General features: G+C 44.9%; 1 protein-coding gene across 1 annotated transcript in view; it reads left to right on the top strand.

Moving 5' to 3' along the window:
• Positions 1 to 586: 586 nt before the first annotated feature.
• Positions 587 to 22238, top strand: part of EVPL (envoplakin) — an 81389-nt gene continuing 59737 nt past the window's right edge. The window contains exon 1 of the mRNA XM_060253129.1: positions 587 to 777. Coding sequence (XP_060109112.1) covers positions 707 to 777 — 71 coding nt within the window. The 5' untranslated portion in view covers positions 587 to 706. The remainder of the gene's footprint in view (positions 778 to 22238) is intronic.

The raw sequence follows: 22238 nt of genomic DNA, 5'->3' as shown, positions 1-22238 counted from the left end.
GGCAAATAGGTGTGAAAAGCCTCAGCTTGAGACCCTGGAGAGCCGCTGCCAGTCTGAGTAGACAATACTGACTTTGGTGGACCGAGAGTCTGATTCAATATAAGGCAGCTTCATATGTTCATCTGAGTACTGGCCAAGTTAATTTTACCTCAAAAATGTATCTCTATCAGAAAACAGAGTGTTAGCAATGTATGTCATATGGCCCTATGGTGAACCTGCAATGAGCTTTTGGGCATGTAGGCTATTTGATATGCGCCTTGGTGATGAGCAAGCTGCAGATCATATATTATAGTATCCACAATTCCCTACCTGGAGATTAATCTCTGTGCAGGAAATGTTAACACAAAAAAAATGGTTGTCAAAAACTTGTCAATAAAGCTGAGTGTGTCTCTGCTTGTAATGAAACATTCTTCAGAATACCAGGGCGGGGTCTCCCGTTCTCCCTCTGGCCCTTTACTCATTCAATCATAAACTGGTTTTTCTAGTCATTTTTTTTTTTAAAGACAAGTTTCCATCTCAGTTCTTGATCACCTGCAGCTTAGGGAGGAGCCATCCAGATTCTGCCTTTAACAATCTGCAAACCTTCTCCGCTCTTCCTGTCACACTATCTCAACAGACAAGAGCAGGCAGAAGCAGCTAAAACATAGCCACCCCTTTTGTGAGGAGCCTTTGGACGCAAGGAGAGGGGAGCTCAGTTCCATCCAAGATGTTTAAAGGGGTGGGCAAAGGCTCGCCAAGTAAAACCTCCCCCAACAAGTCTCCAGGCAAGCATTCCAAGTAAGTGAACTCTTTTAAGTCTGTCTTTAATGTTTGCAGAACTGGAGGAGTAGAAAAATATCATTGTCGGGAGGTCATCTGTAAGTGGGAACTGTAAGCCCAAGGGTAGGATACTGCCTACAGAAACTTCTGAAGAAGTACTTGCCAAGTTCCTGAGGCAACCTATGCTAATTTGTTTCTCTGTAGCAGCCCCCCCCCCGCCCCACCTCACCCCTTGTAACAAACTCTCTTCTATTCAGTCTGCCAAACCCCTCCGAATATCTGCCTGGATGTTGAGTCTTGTTCGGAGTGTGAACAAGTTTGGGAGCTCACATAAATGCTAAAAGTCTTACTCTGGTTTTGTTCCTAACTCATGAAGTTTGAGGTCCACTGGAAAAATCTGTCTGTCTGTTTGTCTGACTGAGTAAATCGCAAGATGTTTCCTCTATGTAGTACTGTGAGAACTGCAAACCGCTTACATGTTTTAGCAATAAGGAACTCAAAACACAAGGGGATCTTGAAAAAAAGTGTGCTTGTGACTGCTTGGTAGTGGAAGAATATAGTGAGCATCTACTCAAGAATCCAACAACAGGTGCAGAACAAGAAACATGACTTTCCTTTTTAAAGTTTCTAGTCCATTTTGTTGAGAGAGATGTTTGGAGCACTAGAACAGTGTCCGTTGACAGATCAGGAATCAAAAGGAAAATGGGTACTTGGAGAGCAAGAATGTGATGCTAAATCACATGCACTGTCTCTAATTTCTCTGTCTTCTAATTTTCCTATTTCCTACCAAAATATGTGCAGTTCTTCATTAGAAAGGAGAAATATAGTTCATCAGTGCTGATAGGTTTCTTCAGTTCACGAGGTAGAAGCTTTCTTTCTTTCTTTCTTTCTTTCTTTCTTTCTTTCTTTCTTTCTTTCTTTCTTTCTTTCTTTCTTTCTTTCTTTCTTTTTTTCTTTTTTTCTTTTTTTCTTTCTTTCTTTCTTTTCTTTTTTCTCTTTCTTTCTTTCTTTCTTTCTTTCTTTCTTTCTTTCTTTCTTTTTTTCTTTTTTTCTTTTTTTCTTTCTTTCTTTCTTTTCTTTTTTCTCTTTCTTTCTTTCTTTCTTTCTTTCTTTTTTTTCTTTTTTTCTTTCTTTCTTTCTTTTCTTTTTTCTCTTTCTTTCTTTCTTTCTTTCTTTTTTTCTTTTTTCTTTCTTTCTTTCTTTTCTTTTTTCTCTTTCTTTCTTTCTTTCTTTCTTTCTTTCTTTCTTTCTTTCTTTCTTTCTTTCTTTCTTTCTTTCTTTCTTTCTTTCTTTCTTTCTTTCTTCCTTCCTTCCTTCCTTCCTTCCTTCCTTCCTTCCTTCCTTCTGTCTGTAGAGATCCAGATACACGTAGTCCCTGACAGAAAATAGGAGTTTGAGGTGTAGGAAGCTGTCAGTGTCATACCATAAACACCAGCTTCACTAACTTCCATATTTCTGTTCTCCTTGCTGCTGTTTCTATACTTCTCTGAGAAGGGCGCGATTCTCACGCCTGCAAAACAGGTGCAATGCAATGTGAACGTTCATGAAACAACTGGCTCAAGTGGGAGAGATGAGTAAACCAGGTTGGTTGGGCAAATAGTAATAAAGTAGAGCAGTGATCATTTTTAATAAAGTTTCTGGACCTGTGGTTTCTTCTGCTGAATGTTTCATTGCTCTGTTGGGTAAATGCCCAAGAGGGAGGTCTTTGATATGCCTGCCCATCAGAGGCTATTGGGGGGCATTGGAGACTTAAGAAGATTGTAGGCTAGTGGGTAACAACCAATTGCCTTCTAATTCTGCATCCTGTTTCTGAGGGCCTGAGTACATAATAAATTGTCAGTCATGTCCAGGTCCACCATGAGAACTTTCAGTCAGATGTGCACTGCATCATCTCACTGTATGCGTTGGTTCTGATACTGGGAAATTGTTTGTCTCATTGAATTGTACAGTGCAAGCTTTTTTGAAAATCCTCATGGAGGACCTGGGCACAATCCAAGGACTTGTAATGTGTAGTTAGGCCCAAGTTACATGTTGAGTGTTTATGGGCTCACACCAGGTCCTATCTATCGGATGAAATTTGGGAGTTCTGTGTTGAAGCTTAGAGTTGGATCCAGACTAACATTTCTGTAGACACGTGGAATATATTTTTCCTCACCTTCTCCTTCGCACGACAGCTCAACCTCCTGTTCCTGTGGGTCTCCTCTCACCCAGCAAGAGGATTTCAGGGAGGCATTTTGGGCTGTCATGGGACAAGTGAGGCAGGATATTGATGCTTTGTAGGCAACAGTCCTTGTCTCTGAGGAAACAAAAGGGCTGGAACACTTTCCCTGTGAAGAAAGGTTGAAACACTTGGGGCTCTTTAGCTTGGAGAAACGTCGACTGCGGGGTGACATAATAGAGGTTTACAAGATAATCCATGGGATGGAGAAAGAAGAGAAAGAGGTGCTTTTCTCCCTTTCTCACAATACAAGAACTCATGGGCATGCGATGAAATTGCTGAGCAGACAGGTTAAAATGGATAAAAGGAAGTATTTCTTCACCCAAAGGGTGATTAACATGTGGAATTCACTGCCACAGGAGGTGGTGGCGGCCACAAGCATAGCCACCTTCAAGAGGGGGTTAGATAAAAATATGGAGCAGAAGTCCATCAGTGGCTATTAGCCACAGTGTGTGTGTATGTATAAAATTTTTTGCCACTGTGTGACACAGAGTGTTGGACTGGATGGGCCATTGGCCTGATCCAACATGGCTTCTCTTATGTTCTTCTGTGAAACAGAGTGTTGGACTGGATGGGCCACTGGCCTGATCCAACAGGGCTTCTCTTATGTTCTTATGTGACACAGAATGTTGGACTGGATGGGCCATTGGCCTGATCCAACATGGCTTCTCTTATGTTCTTATGTGACACAGAATGTTGGACTGGATGGGCCATTGGCCAGATCCAACATGGCTTCTCTTATGTTCTTATGTGACACAGAATGTTGGACTGGATGGGCCATTGGCCTGATCCAACATGGCTTCTCTTATGTTCTTATGTGACTCAGAGTGTTGGACTGAATGGGCCATTGGCCTGATCCAACATGGCTTCTCTTATGTTCTTATGTTATGTTCTTATGACCCAATACATATTTCCCAAGTACATGCGGACCTGATATAGATTGGAACCATGGAGCATAGGAAGAGGGGTCAGCCTCTCTTCAGTGTTTCCCTAACCTAAAATGGCCCTGGGGAAACACTCCTTGCCTTACTGGGGAAACTCCCAAGTACAAGTAGCCCTTCAATACACTTAGTATAGCCTTGTGCAAGATGTAGTGTGGCCCTGAAGAATCTTTCCAGCCATTTAGAACATTGAATTTGATCTCCAGTAGGCAGATATTCATGCTAGTGTGTTGTAGTAGTTAGAGTGTCAGACTAAGATCTGGGACTGCCAGATCTGAACCCCCATTCTGTCATAGAAACTTGCTGGGTGGCTTTGGGCCAGTCGCTCTGCCTAACCCACCTCAAAGGGTTGTCATGAAGCTAAAATGGAAGAAAGGAGAAGGATGTAAGCTGCTTTGGGACCCCACGGGAGAATGGTGGGGTATGAATTAAGTAAACAAATAGTTTAAAAATTACTGCTAGCCTGCCGTCCTTAGAAGAGCGTAACTCTGCTTAGGATGACACTGTACTACGATATGTAATGGATGTGGGAGTGTCAAGTAGACGGATTCAATGACGAGTCAGAGTTGCTACAAAGACTACATTTATTGATAGACCGTTACTTTGGCTCAAGCCCTTAGCTTGAGAAGAATTAAACCAATACATTGATACAGGAGTTTTAAGATACACTTCAAAAGGATTCCTACGGGGAGGGGAAGCAGGGGAACATTCACACATAACTACAAAGGTACATTCCCAAGGTGGTTATCAAGCATTTTGGCCTTGTATTCTTTAGGCGACTCTTCCTCCCTCACGCGGCCCTCTGGGAAGGTGCTGATTACTTTGTTCTCAACAGTTACCAGTCATAAAGGGGAGCGGGGCCACTAAGGGGTAATAAACTAGCAGCATTTGGTTCATCATGATTTTAACCAGGCCTGTTTGTGACAGGTCAAGAACCCATCAGTCTTTGGTCAGAATCAGTCGAGCTTGACAAGGAGGAGCAATGGTTTTGTCATGAGAATAGCCTAACTCATGTTTGTTTGGGGTTTTATTTTTATTTTTAAAAATAAGAAAATATTTGTGAGGCACTGTTGGAGAATAGAAACAACTTCCTCAGAACGAATTAAAACCTTTTTTTTTTAATGAAGAGTACATGAACTGGGGAATATTGATGCTGCAAGGAAGGCAATGCTATCATTGTTCAAATTTCACATGTATATTGTGAGAGAGCAAGCACTCTGCCATAAAATAAAGTTTATTTATTTTATTTATTATTTATTTATTACTTTTCATTTATATCCCGCCCTCTCCGCAAGCGGACTCAGGGTGGCTTACAACATTATAAACCAATTAATCCAATAAAACATATAAAACCATAATTTACATATCAACTTTAAAACCATTCTATAGCGCTATTTCGATCCAGTATAGGTGGTATTGACTTCTACAAAATGGAGTTGGATTGTGGGAATTCTGCTTGTCACTAGGGAGCTGATAGACACTATTTCATGGATTTATTTCCTTAAACCAAAGGTAATTTAAAGACAGTGTTTTCAAATGCCTGTGATATTCACACAATCATATTCCCTACTGTTGCCTGGCACCATTGACATACTGTCAGAGTGGAGTGGAATACTGAGTCCAGTTCTGGTTACCATATCTCAAAAGGGACATTGAAGAGCTGGAAAAAGGGCAAAAAAGGGCAACCAAGATGATTAGGGGGTTAGAGCACCTTCCCTATGAGGAAAGGCTGAAGAATCTAGCAGCGTTTTCCCACAGAGCTTACCTCGGAGCGACGTCCCTCTTCACCGCGCAGCGTCTGCGCGGATTTCCCACCAACTGCTCCGCAGAACCAGGAAGTGCCGGACCTTTTGTGTCGCAGATGTAAACCGCTAAAAACCCATTTATGTTAGCGACGCAAAAGCCGCGGCTCTTCCTGGTTATGTGGAGCAGTTGGTGGGAAATCCGTGCAGACGCTGCGCGGTGAAGAGGGACGTCGCTCCGCAGTAAGCTCTGTGGGAAAACGCCCTAGGACTTTTCAGTTTAGAAAAGAGACAGCTAAGGGGGGACACATGATAGAGGTTTATTTATTTATTTATTTATTCTTCATGTTTATATCCTGCCCTCCCTGCCGAAGCAGGCGCAGGGCGGCTAGCAACAATCAAACACCAACAATAAAAACAGTAAGCAAAACAGTTCAATTAATAATCAATTACCGGTTACGCAATTAAAACAATTTAAAACAGTTTAAAATAATTAAAACAATTTTTGGTGCTAGAGTTGGTACAATACATTCAGCAATGTTGGGGATCTACTTATACTGTAGTTTGGCTAAAGGTCAGTCGAAATAGAGTTGTTTTGCAGGCCTTGCGGAACTGGGCAAGGTCCCACAAGGCCCTTACATCTTCTGGGAGTTGGTTCCACCAGTGGGGGGCAGCAATTGAGAAGGCTCATTCTCTGGTAGCCCTCAGTCTCGCCTCCCTCAGCCCGGGGATTGACAGTAAATTCTGTGATCCAGATCTAAGTACCCTCTGGGGAACATGTGGGGAGAGACGGTCCCTAATGTAGACAGGTCCTCGGCCATATAGGGCTTTAGAGGTAATAACCAGCACCTTGTAGCGAATCCAGAAAACTATTGGCAGCCAGTGCAGTTGCCGCAGCCCTGGCTGTATGTGCTCCCGTATAGAGATACCCAATAACAGCCTGGCTGCCACATTCTGCAACAGCTGCAGTTTCCAGATCCGGGACTTGGGCAGCCCATGTAGAGGGCATTGCAGTAGTCTAGTCTCGAGGTGACCGTTGCATGAATCACAGTTGCTAAGTCGCTGCACTCCAGGAAGGGGACCAACTGTTGTGCTCGCCTAAGGTGGAAAAAGGCGGATTTCGCAGTGGCAGCTATCTGGGCCTCCATAGCCAATGTGGGCTCCAGTAGCACTCCCAAGCTTCTGACTTTGGGCGCCAATATCAGTGGTGCTCCATCAAAAGCTGGTAGAGGGATTTCCCTTCCCAGACCACCACGACTCAAACAAAGGACCTCTGTCTTCATCGGATTCAGCTTCAGACGACTCAGCCTGAGCCACCCTGCCACGGCTTGCAGCTCCAGGACTAGATTTTCTGGGGCAGAGGCAGGCCGGCTATCCATCAGCAGATAGAGCTGGGTGTCATCAGCGTACTGATGGCAACCAAGCCCAAATCTCCTGACAATCTGGGCAAGGGGGCACATATAGATATTAGGGGGAGGGACAGTGGTTCAGTGGTAGAGCATCTGCTTGGGAAGCAGAAGGTCCCAGGTTCAATCCCCGGCATCTCCAAAAAAGGGTCCAGGCAAAGAGGTGTGAAAAACCTCAGCTTGAGACCCTGGAGAGCCGCTGCCAGTCTGAGAAGACAATACTGACTTTGATGGACCAAAGGTCTGATTCAGTATAAGGCAGCTTCATATGTTCATATTAAACAACATCAGGGAGAGCACCGCCCCCTGAGGCACCCCACAATTAAGCAGATGTCTCTGGGACGATTGTCCCCCGATCGCCACCCTTTGTCCCCGGCCAAGGAAAAAAGAGGAGAGCCATTGCAAGGCCAACCCCTGAATCCCCGCGATGGCGAGGCGGTGGACCAGCAACTGATGGTTGACCGTGTCGAATGCTGCCGACAGGTCCAACAACTAGGCTTCCCAATCCCCAGATCCTGGCCAATTCAGCCGGGTCTAATGTTGTGGGGGGGTTATAAAAACATTTATAAAATTATAATTTTTTTATAATTTATAAGGTTTGTAAAATTATGCATGGGGTGGAGACAGTTGACAAAGAGAAATTTTTCTCCCTCTCCCAAAATACTAGGACTCAAGGGCATTCAATGAAGTCGTTGGGTAGTAGGTTCAGGACAGATAAAAGGAAATACTCCTTTACACAGAGAGTGATTAAAATGTGGAATTCACTGCCAGAGGAAACAGTGATGGCCACAGGAATAAACAGCTTTAAAATGGGATTAGATAGATTCAGGGAGGAATTCCCTATATCAAATATGTGTGTGGGGGGAATTCCTCTGGATGATCATTATGCACCAGATGCCCCCATAGGCCTGTAGCTATAGTGGAACCTCTTGGGGCTTCCCCCCCCCCCCCCACAACTTCCCACCCAGCCCAGGACCCCTGACTTCCATTTTGGGAGGGATTTTTTTATTTATCCCACTCGTCACTGCCAGCAGCATGCCCCACACCTCTGTCTCTCATTGACTGCTCTCTCTTGTTGCTGGCAAGATGGCAAGGCAATTCCAGTACTGTGCTCCAATCCCATGCTGGAGATTCCTTGCCTGCCTGTCCAGTAGGCTGAAATTTACTCTTTTTTGGTTTTGTTTTCCATCAAGTGTGTGTGTGTGTGTGTGTGCTATTTAGTCTCCTTGTGGCCATAGGGATCCATTGCATGGCTGTGGGGAGGGGCTCATTTGGTTGCAAGCCCCTTACTTTGGCTGACTGGGGATATGTGAGTCAGTCTGGGGGGGTGTGAGGGGTACCCTCCAAATTATTTAAATGCCCCCCTGAAGAAGAAGAAATCCTGGCTATGCCCCAGTGGAAGCATACCACATCATTCATATGTTCAATTCAGGACAGCTGGAATATATCAGTCCCAACTATTAATTTCCAGCTTTGAATGCTTACAGGTTCTCTTTGCAAAATAACTTCAGTTTCTTGCCATGGATTGATTTACCATGCATTCCTAAAACTAAACATACATCCTGCCACGAAAGACTAAGTGCAATTTGAAGCAGAGTTATACCCTTTGGAGTCTATTGAAGTAAATGGAAATAGCAGGGCTTAACTCTGCTTGGGACAGCGTTTATGGCAAGTGCCGCATCCCCAGCAAAGGTTCTTCTTCTGGCTTCACAGATCTCCCTACTGTTCTTGAGAGAAATGAAAAGTTAAGAAGGGTTGGAATCTAAGCCTTAGAGCCTCTACTAGAAGAGATCTTACTTCAAGAGCAATTCTGGCCATAAGTTGTTTACATTGCTTTTCCTCTGTACGTAAGGCTGTAATAGCTGTTGCCTTTTTGTACAAAAAGTTTATGCATTTAATAGATTTAATGGTATGAAGGAAGATATTTTTTCCAGAGAGATGTTAGGTGGTAAAATTATATACTGACCCTTTTATATAATCATTATGCATGTAGCCAGTTATCTACCTTTTGATTTATATTTTTGCATCAGACAACATATCACACAGGGTCGTGAGGATGGTACTGAGGAGAGGGGAATCATGAACACTAGACTGAATTCCTCGGAGAAACAGTGAAATAAAACGAGTGATAGATGCAAAAAACACAACTGGAGTGAGAAAAGAATTTTTTCTTTCAACCCATATCACAGTTTGTGGTAGGGCTGCCAGATCAGCCTTTTAGACACAAAGGAACACTGGACATTTGAAAAACAGAAAGGTAAATTATGTCTTCCAGAACTGCAGTGAAGAAAAAATAACGCTATAAAGCAAAGAATGTCTGTTGAAATGCAAAACATCTACTGCTTATCCCTGAGGTGATTTGACTCGATAAAAAAGGTAAAGGTAGTCCCCTGTGCAAGCACCAGCCATTTCTGACTCTGGGGTGATGTTGCTTTCACAATGTTTTCACAGCAGATTTTTTTTTACGGGGTGGTTTGCCATTGCCTTCCCCAGTCATCTACACTTTCCCCCCCAGCAAGCTGGGTACTCATTTTACTGACCTTGGAAGGATGGAAGGCTGAGTCAACCTGAGCCGGCTACCTGAACCAACTTCTGCTGGGATCGAACTCAGGTCATGAGCAGAGAGTTCAGACTGCAGTACTGCAGCTTTATCACTCTGCTCCACTGGGCTCTTATACCCTGTTATATATTGCTGATTGCTTTTCCTGCCCCCTTATTTGGTAGGAAAGCAGTTTACATGTTTTGGACATTATTGTTGCTTTAGTTTTGTGGTTCTAAATTGTCACTGGTCTCTTAAAACTTTTCAATGCCATGTTTTTGAAAAAACAAATTGTCACTATTTCAAAAAGGGTTGCCAATCCCCAGGTGGGAGTAGGGGATCCCCCGGTTTGGAGGCCCTCCCCCCCGTTTCAGGGTCACCAGAAAGTGGGGGGGGGGGAAAGAAATGTCTGCTGGCCATTCCATGATTCCGTATTTAGACCAATTCCCACAGGGTATAATGGAGAATTGATCCATGGGTATCTGGGGCTCTGGGGTGGGGCTGTTTTTTTAGATAGAAACACCAAATTTGCAGCATAGCATTCAGTGCCTCTTCCCAAAATACCCTCCAAGTTTCAAAAGGATTGGACCAGGGGGTCCAATTCTATGAGCCCCCAAAGAAGGTTCCCCTATTCTTCATTATTCCCAATGGAGGGAAGGCAGATCCAGCCAGCCCAAGCAGGCCTCACTCACCTGGGGCTCTCCTTGGCCACCACCCCCTTACAGTCAAAAGGCCAGCAAGCCACCTGCTGCCCAGAATCACATAAGAAGTGGAGAAAGGGTGGTGTGGGCTTCTCCAGGGCTTAACGAGGGCTGCTGGGGGTATGGCAAAGCTCCTGGTGGCTGGCTGGCTGCCCACCCACTCTCCTAATCCAGGGATTGTTATGCAGCTGCACCTACTATTCAATGGACAAAGTGGGAGGGGAGGAGGGGGAACCCTCAGAAAGGTTCAGGAGCTGCACTCCTGTGAGCTTCTGCTGAATTCAAGGCCTGCTTAAAACTTAAGTGATTCTTCAAGCTCAAAAGGTTCCCAGACTCTGTAGTAGAAATAACAGTATCTGCCAGACAGCTTATTAGCGTTAACTAAAATAAGCCTTTTTTGTTACTCATGCATTATCGCTGTGATGTAGTTAACAAAAGACACACTGAATGACATGTCATGGTTGAGCTCAAATCTCTTGATCTTTATGTCTCCCATGCTTCTCTTTTAAACTCCAAGGAATGAAGTAAGGAGCGTTGCCTACATTGTAAGGAGTAGTTTCAGATATTACAAGCATCTGCCAGCCCCCAAGCGATCACTTCCACTTTCAAGTATACCGCTTCCTTGTCATGTTCAGAGAGGAGATTCTGTAGGAATGTTATTACAAAGGCTGATTCGCATCTCTGGCCTATACAACTTTCCTGTATTCCTTCTGAACATCACAAACGGGCACCACAAGGCAAATACAGAACTAACTGCAAAGTTTGCACTTGTTTGTAAGAACTGAAGTTGTTGTAAAAGGAAGATAAGAAAAATACACATCAGGAACAAAGATTGTCGTTATATCAGAAGCAACTGAGTACAATTTGATCCAAACTCAGTTTATTGCAAGCATATCTGAAACAGATGCTCTGTTAGTAATAAAGACTTAGGCCCAAGCCAACTATGGTTCCCATTCTCATGAGGGAATACCATCCAATAGAGTTTTTGCCCAAATACCAGACCATCCCTGTTTTGCTGGCAATGTGATGATGTCCAGGGCCATCCCGATCTTTTCCTTGCCAGCACCAGAAGTGCTAGTGGAGGGAAGGGGATTGGGATATGTGCTAGCATAACATCAACATGCTGTCATCATGGACTTCATTTCATTTATTAGCTTCTATAACCAAAGATCTTAAGCTCAATCAGGATGTAACAACAGTCAAAACATGCATTGGTATACAACAGAACTAACCATAAAACCAGAACTAATCCTATTTTGTGTTATCCCGTTTATTTTGTGAATCCTAGAAGATTTACCAGAAATGACAACAGTGCACTGGGATGATGCCAATGTCCATTCTTCACCCTCTGATCGGATTCTCATTTGCCTGCTTATGGCAGGAGTCCTCCAGCCAATTATAACCTTTGCCTGCTGGTGTCCAGCTTCCCAACAGGTAGAAACTGGGGCCAAAGGAGGGGACATGATTGTCCTGGGGAGAAAAATTAAAAAGAAAAAGAAGGCCTTAGCTATTTACCAAAAGTTCTGACAATAAGGTTCCCGATTATTCCTAGATTGACTCAGGGGTGATAAGGATGGCTCTAGCAATTGCCAGGAACTCTATAGTCAGAACTTCTAGTAAATAGCTGAGGCTTAATTTAAAGAGCCAGTTTGGTGTAGTGGTTAAGTGTGCGGACTCTTATCTGGGAGAAGCGGGTTTGATTCCCCACTCCTCCACTTGCACCTGCTGGAATGGCCTTGGGTCAGCCATAGCTCTGGCAGAGGTTGTCCTTGAAAGGGCAGCTGCTGTGAGAGCCCTCTCCAGCCCCACCCACCTCACAGGGTGTCTGTTGTGGGGGAGGAAGGTAAAGGAGATTGTGAGCCGCTGAAACTCTTCAGAGTGGAGGGCGGGATATAAATCCAATATCTTCATCTACCTCACAGGGTGTCTGTTGTGGGGGAGGAAGGGAAAGGAGATTGTGAGCCCCTCTGAGACTCTTCGGAGTGGAGGGCGGGATATAAATCCGATGTCTTCATCTACCTCACAGGGTGTCTGTTGTGGGGGAGGAAGGGAAAGGAGATTGTGAGCCGCTCTGAGACTCTTCGGAGTGGAGGGCGGGATATAAATCCAATATCTTCATCTACTTCACAGGGTGTCTATTGTGGGGGAGGAAGGGAAAGGAGATTGTGAGCCACTCTGAGACTCTTCGGAGTGGAGGGCGGGATATAAATCCAATATCTTCATCTACTTCACAGGGTGTCTATTGTGGGGGAGGAAGGTAAAGGAGATTGTGAGCCGCTCTGAGACTCTTCGGAGTGGAGGGTGGGATATAAATCCAATATCGTCTTCTTCTTCTTAAAAAAAAAAAAATCTCCTGAGATTCTGCCCTCCCCCACAGCCCTGCCCTCCGCCTAGAAACCTTGTGCTCTGACAGCACCCAAGGGATGCTGCTCACTGCAGCCTGGCAACCCGACTTAGTCCATATTTCCTGTCCCACCATACTACAATTCCAACAATTCTAATTCCATACTACAGGCAGTGCTTCCAACTCTGTTTATATTCACTAACATATCTAAGAATACCGCAACTTTGGCTGGGTGTCTTCCCCACTAGATTAGATTTCAGCATAGACGTACAATCTTAATGTAGCTAGCAACTGTTCCTGGACTTGTTCATACTTTTTTGATCTGGATGAACAGCCTGGACAAGCTCTGGATCTGCACTCATAGCAGCTATGAATAATGCTGTCAACCTCCAGGTGATCTCCTGGAATTGATCTCCAGAGAGCAGTTCATCTGGAGAAAATGGCTGCTTTGGAGGGTGGACTCTGTTGCATTATATCCCACAGTGGTTCCTCCCTTTTCTAAATCCTGAAGGCTCGAGGCTCCACCCCCAAATTTCCAGGAATTTCCCAACCCAGAGTTGGCAAACCTATGATGTGAACCAAAAGGCTAGGTCACCACTCAAACCGTTGGTTGCTCTGTCTGGGGACTGTCCTTGTCTCCATCCAGGCAGATACCACTTTTTTATGTTCCTCCATTAAAAAACCCAACAAACCTCCTAGAGGCCATAGCTTAGTCCTCTTCTTATTAAGCTCATTTTCTACTTGCATGGAGGATTTTGTATAAATAATGTGATTACAATCACAATAATATGATTTTCCACCTGAACTGGCACAGTCCGTTCTGCCACCTCAAAACTCTACCACCTCATTATCTCCTCACCCTGTTGTCTAGACAGAGCAGGCCCAAGTCTAAACCACTCCTTATCCCAAGTGTTTTGCTACCACTCTGTTGGCTAGCAGAATTGTAAGTATACTAGGAGTAAGGACCATTGTGAAGAAAAATACAACAGGCTCCAGAAGGAGACTTTGGGAGAGTGCCCACCACCCTTGCTGTCTCCCCACCCACCCAAGTGAAGGCATTGACTCTCCACCACCACCTCAAGGGAGCTGATCTCTGCCATGTAGACAGAGAGCAGTTGTAAACCTGAGTGATCTCCAGTGGTTCCCTAAGGGGAAATGCCATTGTACCTGTCTGAGGTCCCACCCCTCCTCAAACCCCACCCTTTCCAGGAATTTCCTAACCTGGAGTTGGCAACCCTATCTCCTTCCCTTTATCTGCCCCTCTGACTTCAGCTTTCTGTTGCCTTCCCCCTCCCTGCTGTCTCTACATAGGAAAATTGCAGTCTTTCTTCACAGTGTGTGTGGGGGGACCAAAGCAGTTTACATCATTCTCCTCTCCCCCCATGTGATCTGAACAACCATGTGAAGCAGGTTAGGCTGGAAGTCTATGACTAGTCTGAAATCACTCAGTCAGCTTCCACAGCAAGGACCTGGGTCCGGCAGATCCCACTTTGAAGCCCTAACTTCCTGTGCCCTCCTCAGACTCCACCACAGAATCTCCTGAAATTTCCCACCAACCTGGAACTGGCAGTTGTAGTCAAGACTGGCCCCAATGAGTTCTCCCTTAAAGGCCTGTAGTGATACCTTTCAGACCAACAATCTCTCTGACAGACTGTTTAATTGGAAGGAGTCCTCAGCCATTACATCAGCTTACGTCATTCTCCTCTCCACCTTTTGAACTGAACAACAACCCCAAGAGAGAAGTTAGACTGAAAGACTGAAAGACTGTGACTGGTTTGAAATCACCCAGTCATCTTCTACAGCCCTCACCTGGAGATTGGCAACAGCAGTTCCCCAGGAGGAAAGGCCTCTCCCTTAGAGGCAGGCCCAGCACTGGGGCCTCTGGCACCCCAGGCTGGCACCTGCCCAGCAACCTCTCCCTGCACCTGCCCTGTAGCTGCACCCCCACCCATAGAGAGAGCAGGAATGGCATCATGGAAGGAGGGCTGGGTGTGCTCCGGCCCACTGTATCTCCACAGTTTCCAAGGGTGCAGCCAGACCTACCACTTAAAGCGAGATGGAAGAGCATTTTTCTGGTCCGGGGCAGAAAAATCCGACGTGGCGGCGTTCACATGAACGATGGTATAAAGGGTTGGTCCCGTTAGTGAAAAGCAGTTGATCGATCACACGGTGATGGTGATTTCTGGGAGGGGGGGTCCATTGAACATGCGCCCAACTGTTTGGATTTGGGAAATCAAACCTTGCTTCCACGCCTGGGGGAAGGGGGAAAGTTTCCGGAATTAACATTGCCGATCCAAATCACGGAACTACCAGGAATTATTTTCCTAGAAATTGGCAGTGACAATGATATCTTGAAATCCTCCACATTGAAAAAAAAGAATTTTTTCCTGTTCTGAATAGTAGGATAACGTCCCCCCCCCCCGATCCTGTGTTGATTGGAGAAGCAGAAGCGTCACCTCAGATTCCCAGATGAATTGGCAATGCGCATGTCTGTGAGGTGAGAGGCAGTATCGCGCGTGAGCTGTCCAAACAACAAAAAGCCGATCCTGTGCCGCTGTTTTGAAAAAGGACCGGACTTTTTCTACAGTCAAATTAACCTGATATACATGTGGAGCAAGTCGGGATGATAACGACTCCACATCGTTTGACAGATGTGAATGTCTGAATGTCCGCTTTAACTTCGCATTGGGGGCGTGGGTGAGTCGCAGTTAATGTTCTGTCTGACCGCACCCCAAGAGTGGTTTTTCAGAGGAGTATTTCCCCGTCCTCCTCTTAATTCGCTTCCAAGTCTTTAAAAGTAGAAACATTTTCCCCACCCCTTCCCTGGCAGGCTAATTGGTCTGTTCTTATCAGTCAGTTTCACACTGTGTATGTCTTTTGAAATAGGAGATTAGGAAAATAATTGCCTTTGTCTGACATCAAATTAGCTTGGTTGGTTAAGATGCTGGGCTATTTTGCATTTAGACAAAAAATCTTTTTAAATTGACTCTGACCATGAACATTTGAAACATAAGGATAATGCTGTGGAACCTACTTTGTGGCAGCAGCAGCTTTTTTTAAAAAAAAGTCTGGTCCATCTCAACATCTCCTTTTGTCATCTCATTTCTGAATAACCATGGGGGAATTCAGGTTGCAAAGCACTATCATCTCTGCCTCCTCTCCAGCCACGTGGTCAGCATTGACTCTCACTCAATTTTTAAAGCAGTGCCTGGTGGTGTTTTTTTTTTTCTTCAGCAAACTCCTTGACTACTGATGGGGGGGGCACTAATAACAACCCCACAGTAAATTCAGCTGAAAGAGTCTCGTATTTCAAAAGGAACACCCAATGTGAAACTAACCAATCAGGAGAAACCAATCCCAGAACACTACCCAGCTTTTTTCATTGGTATGTAGAATATATACACCGCAACTCTCAATAGAAATCGGAGAGAGAGAGAAAGATGTAGAATGCAGACACAGCATTCAAAGTAAACCAAACCAAACCAACTCGACATCAGTGAAAATCAGAAGTAAGCTGTCTATGCAGAATGGAACATAGATGACATTTGAGCAGCTGACAATCAAACAAATCACTTTCTGAATTAGTTTTTTTTTTAAAGGAGCCAAACAAAAAGAGCTGTAGGATCATGTCTTTACGCTCCTGGATAACTGCTGACCAGCCTTGGATGGTCTCCAAAAAGATGCTTGTTAAAGTCAGACAAGAACATCAATTAAATAAAGGTGGCATAGAACAGAGGGTGGCATAGCACATAGAGTTGTTCAGGAAAAATTGTTTATCAAAATGAGGATTTAAAAAATATAGTCGTTAATTTATTTACTTTATTTATACCTATCTTCCACTCCAGCATGGACCCAAAGCGACTCACAACAGACCATAGTCCATAGGTTGAGAGTGTATAACTGGCCCAAGGTTACCCACTGACAACCTATGGCAGAGTGGGGACAAGTACCTGGGTCTTCTGTAGCCTACTCTGAGACTCTAACTACTACACCACCTTGGCTCTTAAGAGGTAGGTCTTGGCGCAAAACTCTTTGTTGGAGTATGCTCAAGGAATAGATCCACTATTTAGAACCATTTACCTAGGAAAGGAGATGGATTGGTTCTGGCAATAATCCCAGTATGTGTGGGAACATTTCTCTTTATCTCACGTGCATGAAGCAGCACCTCCAAACACTCTGTAATTATGTGAACTTAGAAAGGAGCAGTTACTGAATGACATGGGGACTGACAGATAACTGGGAAGGGCTTCATGAGCCGGTACCTGTTCATTTCAGTTGGAATTCAGTTCTTGGGTTGGTTAACAGTAAAGACGGGTCAGCCTAATATTTGCAATGCCTTGTGGTCTCCTACTGTAGCTTGTCATACCACACCGTAAAGCATGAATAATTTTGCATTTGCTGTGACTGTTCTTTAACTAGGCCAGTTGGCTAAGATACAAGAAAACCAAATAGCTCCGTGGGGCTGCCTCAACATGTACAGGAGGCAGTGTGGTAATGACTAATGTTCCGACTCTCTCAAAAGAAAGCAATAGCTGGGTGGTGCTCAGGCGTTTCGCGGCTGCTCCTCATTCCAGGGAGGGGGAAGCCCTTAGGATGTCAGCAAGAAACAAGCGGCTTGCGCAATTGGCTGAGAACTTAGAAACTAGTTTCTGTTATCCAAACTATTATGGTCAATAGCCTCTTGAGAAGTGAACAGGGCTGTGCCTGAATATCCTTTCCTGAGGCAAATGTCACCATCCAATCGGTTGGGTAGTGCTGGAAAACAATAAAATAACTCTTAAGCGCTTTGCTCATGCCACCAGGGCACAGAGAACTCTTGTATTCACCACAGATGTCTGGATTCTGATTTGCAGTAAAAGAAGACTGAGGGCGTTTTCGCACTGACCTTACTCGGGAGCGACGTCCCTCTTCACCGCGCAGCATCTGCGCGGATTTCGCACTAATTGCTCCGCAGGACCCGGAAGAGCCGCAAAAGCCGTGGGACTTTGCGGCTCTTCCGGGTTCTGCGGAGCAATTAATGCGAAATCCGCGCAGACACTGCGTGGTGAAGAGGGACGTCGCTCCTGAGTAAGGTCAGTGCGAAAACGCTCTGAGTATCAGTGAGAAAGGAAGAAACAATAGCGATTTTGGTGCTGCAGCTTCACATAACTGGAGAGCATGCTATGTGTGATCATCCCAATACATGCAATTGCCATTCTGTTTGGTAATGCACAAACTTTTACAGCTTTGGCATGTGTGAATGCATAGTCTCAAAACTATGGGTTTCCTACCATGCATAATGCTGCAGCTGGAAAATACACACATTGTCCTATTCACACATGGCAACCAGTGGGAGACTGGGAGGAACATGGGAGGTGGCTGTTAGTGACGGCATTCATGGCACTTCAGGGAAAATCCAGAACTGTCACCACATCTCTCTGGGAATCACTGAAAATGCGATAGTTTTACCATAGAGTTTCCAATGATTCCTAGAGAGGTATGACATGACTTCTGGGTTTTCCCAGAAGTGACATCACTCCATTTCCAATGTTTAATTTCTTTTCTTTCTTCTGCCAGCTGCTGGATTGTTGGCAGGCAAGGCCAGCTGTGGGCAGGAGATTTCTTGCCACCAGCAGGCACATGTAAATGTCAAACACATGTGACATGTGAATGTCAAACATTGGAAATTTGCTTATATTCATTCCTACTGTAATTGTGACCACAAAATTTGGCAAATGTATGTAGGTGTATTAGTAACTAACTTATATGGGATATTTTTGATATACTACAAGGAATCCTTCTCAGATGGAATCAATTTTATTTGCCATGAGAATTTACTCCCACAATATCATATTTTGTCAGACCTCTTCATTAAAAGTGATGGGTATTTTCTTGCTTTCCAATATGAGACAGAAAAACAGGCAATGTTAAGATTGCCGGATTTTGAAATTCCTGGAGATTTGTGGATAGAGCCTGGGGAAAGCAGAGTCTGAGGAGGGGAACAACCTCAGCAGGGTATAATGGAACAGAGTCCATCCTCCAAAGTTGCCATGTTCTCCAGGTGAATTGATGTTTGTAGCCTGGAAATCAGTTTTAATTCCGGGAGATCTCCTGGAGGTTGGCAACCCTTGCCACTGTTCATTTCAACACAGAGAATGCTATACACATTCAAGCAGTGATATGGGAAGTCAGCAGTGGGTCAGTGGCATAATGTGATTATATTAGCAGGCTGCTAGTAGCATGACTTTATTAGAGGAGCGTATTAAAAATTAGTTTCCTGGTCAGGGACTGACCTGTCAGACTGTAGGTGGATTTCCAGTGCACTCCTAGAATGACATCTTATTTTAACTCTGTTGTTTTATTGTTGGAAGCTGCTCTGAGCCCACTTGTGGGATAGGGCAGGATATAAATCTAAAAATTAAATTAAATATTTCCAAGTTAGTTTAGAACAGAGGTCTCCAGTGTAGTGCCCATGGGAGCCATGACACCCAAATATTTTTAGAGAGTGGCTGGGGCTCTTGCCCAGCAGGGCTTCCGATTGGTCATTGGAGATCTGATTGACTGGGTAGATTAAAATAGAATTCTGTCAGTGGCGGCTGCTACCACATTGTAGAATTGCCGGCCTCCTGGTGGGGCCTGGAGATCTCCTGCTTTTACAACTCATCTCCAGCTGGCAGAGTAGGGTTGCCAAGTCCAGTTCAAGAAATATCTGGGGACTTTGGGGGTGGAGCCAGGAGACTTTGGGGGTGGAGCCAGGAGTAAGGTTGCGAGAAGCATAATTGAACTCTGAAGGGAATTCTGGCCATCACATTTAAAGGGAATACACACCTTTTAAATACCTTCCCTCCAGCAGAGATGTAGGATATGGGGCACCCTCTTTTGGGGCTCATAGAATTGGACTCCCTGGTCCAATCTTTTTGAAACCTGAGGGATGTTTTGAGGAGAGGAACGTGATGCTATGCTGAAATTTGGTGCCTCTACCTCAAAAAACAGCCCCTCCAGAGCCCCAGATACCCATGGATCAATTCTCCATTATTCCCTATGGGAATTGGTTTCCATAGGGAATAATGGAGTGCCCAGCAGATATTTTTCCTCCCCTCCCCCGCTTTCTGATGACCCTGAAGCAGGGGGAGGGCCTCCAAACCGGGGAATCCCCTGCCCCCACCTGGGGATTGGCAATCCTATGGCAGAGCTTAGCTCACCTGAAGAAAATGGCTGCTTTAAAAGGTGGCCTCTACGCCATTGTACCATGCTGAGGCCCCTCCCCTCCCCAAACCCCACCCTTTCCCGGATCCACCCCCAAAGTCTCCAGGTATTTTCCAACACAGACCTGGCAACACTACATTGTTGGTTTATTTCCCTCTAACTCCTCTTTCCCAGCGTATTTTATGAATTACTCCCATCCTCCCCTGCAGTTGCATTTCCTCTCAGTGTGTGGATGTGCCTCTTGTGTGACAGCTAAGGTTGCCAATCCCCAGGTGGGGGCGGGGGATCCCCCGGTTTGGAGGCCCCCCCCCCTGCTTCAGGGTCATCAGAAAGCGGGGGGGAGGGAGATGTCTGCTGGGAACTCCATTATTCCCTATGGAGAACGATTCCCATAGGGTATAATGGAGAATTGATCTGTGGGTATCTGGGGGGCTGGTTTTTTGAAGTAGAGGCATCAAAGTTTCAGCATAGCATCCAGTGCCTCTACCCAGAATACCCTCCAAGTTTCAAAAAGATTGGACTGGGGGGTCTAAATCTATGAGCCCCCAAAGAAGTTGCCCCTATCCATTATTTCCTATGGAAGGAAGGCATTTAAAAATGTGTGCGGTCCCTTTAAATGTGATGGCCAGAACTCCCTTTGGAGTTAAATCGTGCTTATCACACCCTTGCTCCTGGCTCCACCCCCAATGACTCCTGGCTCCACCCCCAAAGTCCCCAGATATTTCTTGAATTGGAGTTGGCAACCCTAGAGACAGCCATTTTGTGGTTGTGTGTCCACCATCCTTTCTCAGAATTCCAAAGGTGCACACAGGCTCAAAAAGGTTGGGGGGCCCTGGTTTAGAAGGGCGTAATTTAGGATTGCTCCATCACTTGATTTGTTTCCCATCATCTAATTTATTATGACCCCTGAGTTTATCTGTCTTCAACAAAGACAAAATGCTGCTTGTGAACCCAAACAGCAAACTATCTGAAAACCACTGATTTGGGAATTAGGAGATACGGAGCTTTCCCGAGAAACATCTCTGTCAGGAAAGAATAACTTCTGGAAAGAAACCAGCCCAGAATTTTCCTTGCCCAGAGATGTAAGTCAGTCAAATTCCTCACAGATCCTGACCAAGGAAGGAATGGTTGTAATCCCTACCCTGTTTGCTTGCACAATCTTGCCTTCACAAAGATACCTGCTGTTCTGGCTTCACTTCTCTTCATGTGTGAAAGGCCCAAACTGCCTATTATGTGACATGTGTGGGTGTTGCTGATGTGTGTTTGCTAGTAACGTTTCACTGAAAATATGCATAATGAGATGTGATCGTGTTAGCATCTGTCTTCTGTTCTGCTTTCTTGTGTGTTGCCCAAGGCAATAAAGTGTGATGTCTGTTAGTATGTGACACCATAAATTGAAAACCACGTTGACAGCTGGTGTCTTGAAGAGCTGGTTCATAGCACATTTTTAGAGGACTAGGCAGGAAAGGCTACTCCAGGCCTTCCCTCCCCCGCCCACCAAAATACCACTAGGTTTGTCTTGCTTCCAAGTCTCAGCCATCAGAGACACTGCTCAGGAAGAAGAAGAAGAAGATGATGATGATATTGGATTTAAATTGCCCTATACTCTGAATCTCAGAGTGGTCACAGTCTCCTTTACCTCCCCCGCCCCCCACAACAGACACCCTGTGAGGTAGGTGAGGCTGTGAGAGCTCTCACAAGCTTTCCCTCTTTCCTTCCCCCAGCAAAGGAACTTCAGGAACAGACTGGAAAGGTAAACTGCTGAATTACAAGTCATTACAGCACTCAGAACAGCACTACCCAGGACTGAACAGGGATACTGGTTTCTTTTCTCACTAAATATGCTAAACTCATTCAGTCCTTACATCTGTATTCTGACCAAGAAGGGCTATCCGTCCCCTTTATTTTAGCATATTTCTTATTTGAAATATTAGTGATTGTAATGTGATGCAATGAATATTAGAATGTAATGTCATTTGGAATGGTAAAATGGGATGTATTTTTCTGGTCTGGTGACAGAGGAGACATAACATTGCACTGCCAATCATTCTGCCTCAAAGAAAAAGATGCTGTTACCTTTCCATGCCTGAAAGGAGACAGGTGGAGCGTAACAACAGGGGCTCGGTTAATTAAGCTTTTCACAGTTAAGGGTACATTTACACATCAATCTCCAATGTTGATAGATTTATTTCAGGGGTGGCCAATGGTAGCTCTCCAGATGTTTTTTGCCTACAACTCCCATCAGCCCCAACCATTGGCCATGCTGGCTGGGGCTGATGGGAGTTGTAGGCCAAAAAAAAAATCTGGAGAGCTACCGTTGGCCACTCCTGATTATTTGATTTACCATGTCCCCCTGCCCTGACATTAAATCCAAACAAATGGTGACTATATAAACTTAGCTTG

The sequence above is a fragment of the Heteronotia binoei genome, chromosome 13, assembly GCF_032191835.1.
Source record: "Heteronotia binoei isolate CCM8104 ecotype False Entrance Well chromosome 13, APGP_CSIRO_Hbin_v1, whole genome shotgun sequence".
In the NCBI taxonomy this organism is placed as follows: domain Eukaryota; kingdom Metazoa; phylum Chordata; class Lepidosauria; order Squamata; family Gekkonidae; genus Heteronotia; species Heteronotia binoei.
The sequence above is the reverse complement of the archived record's forward strand: the minus strand, read 5'-3'. Positions and strand labels throughout refer to the sequence as shown.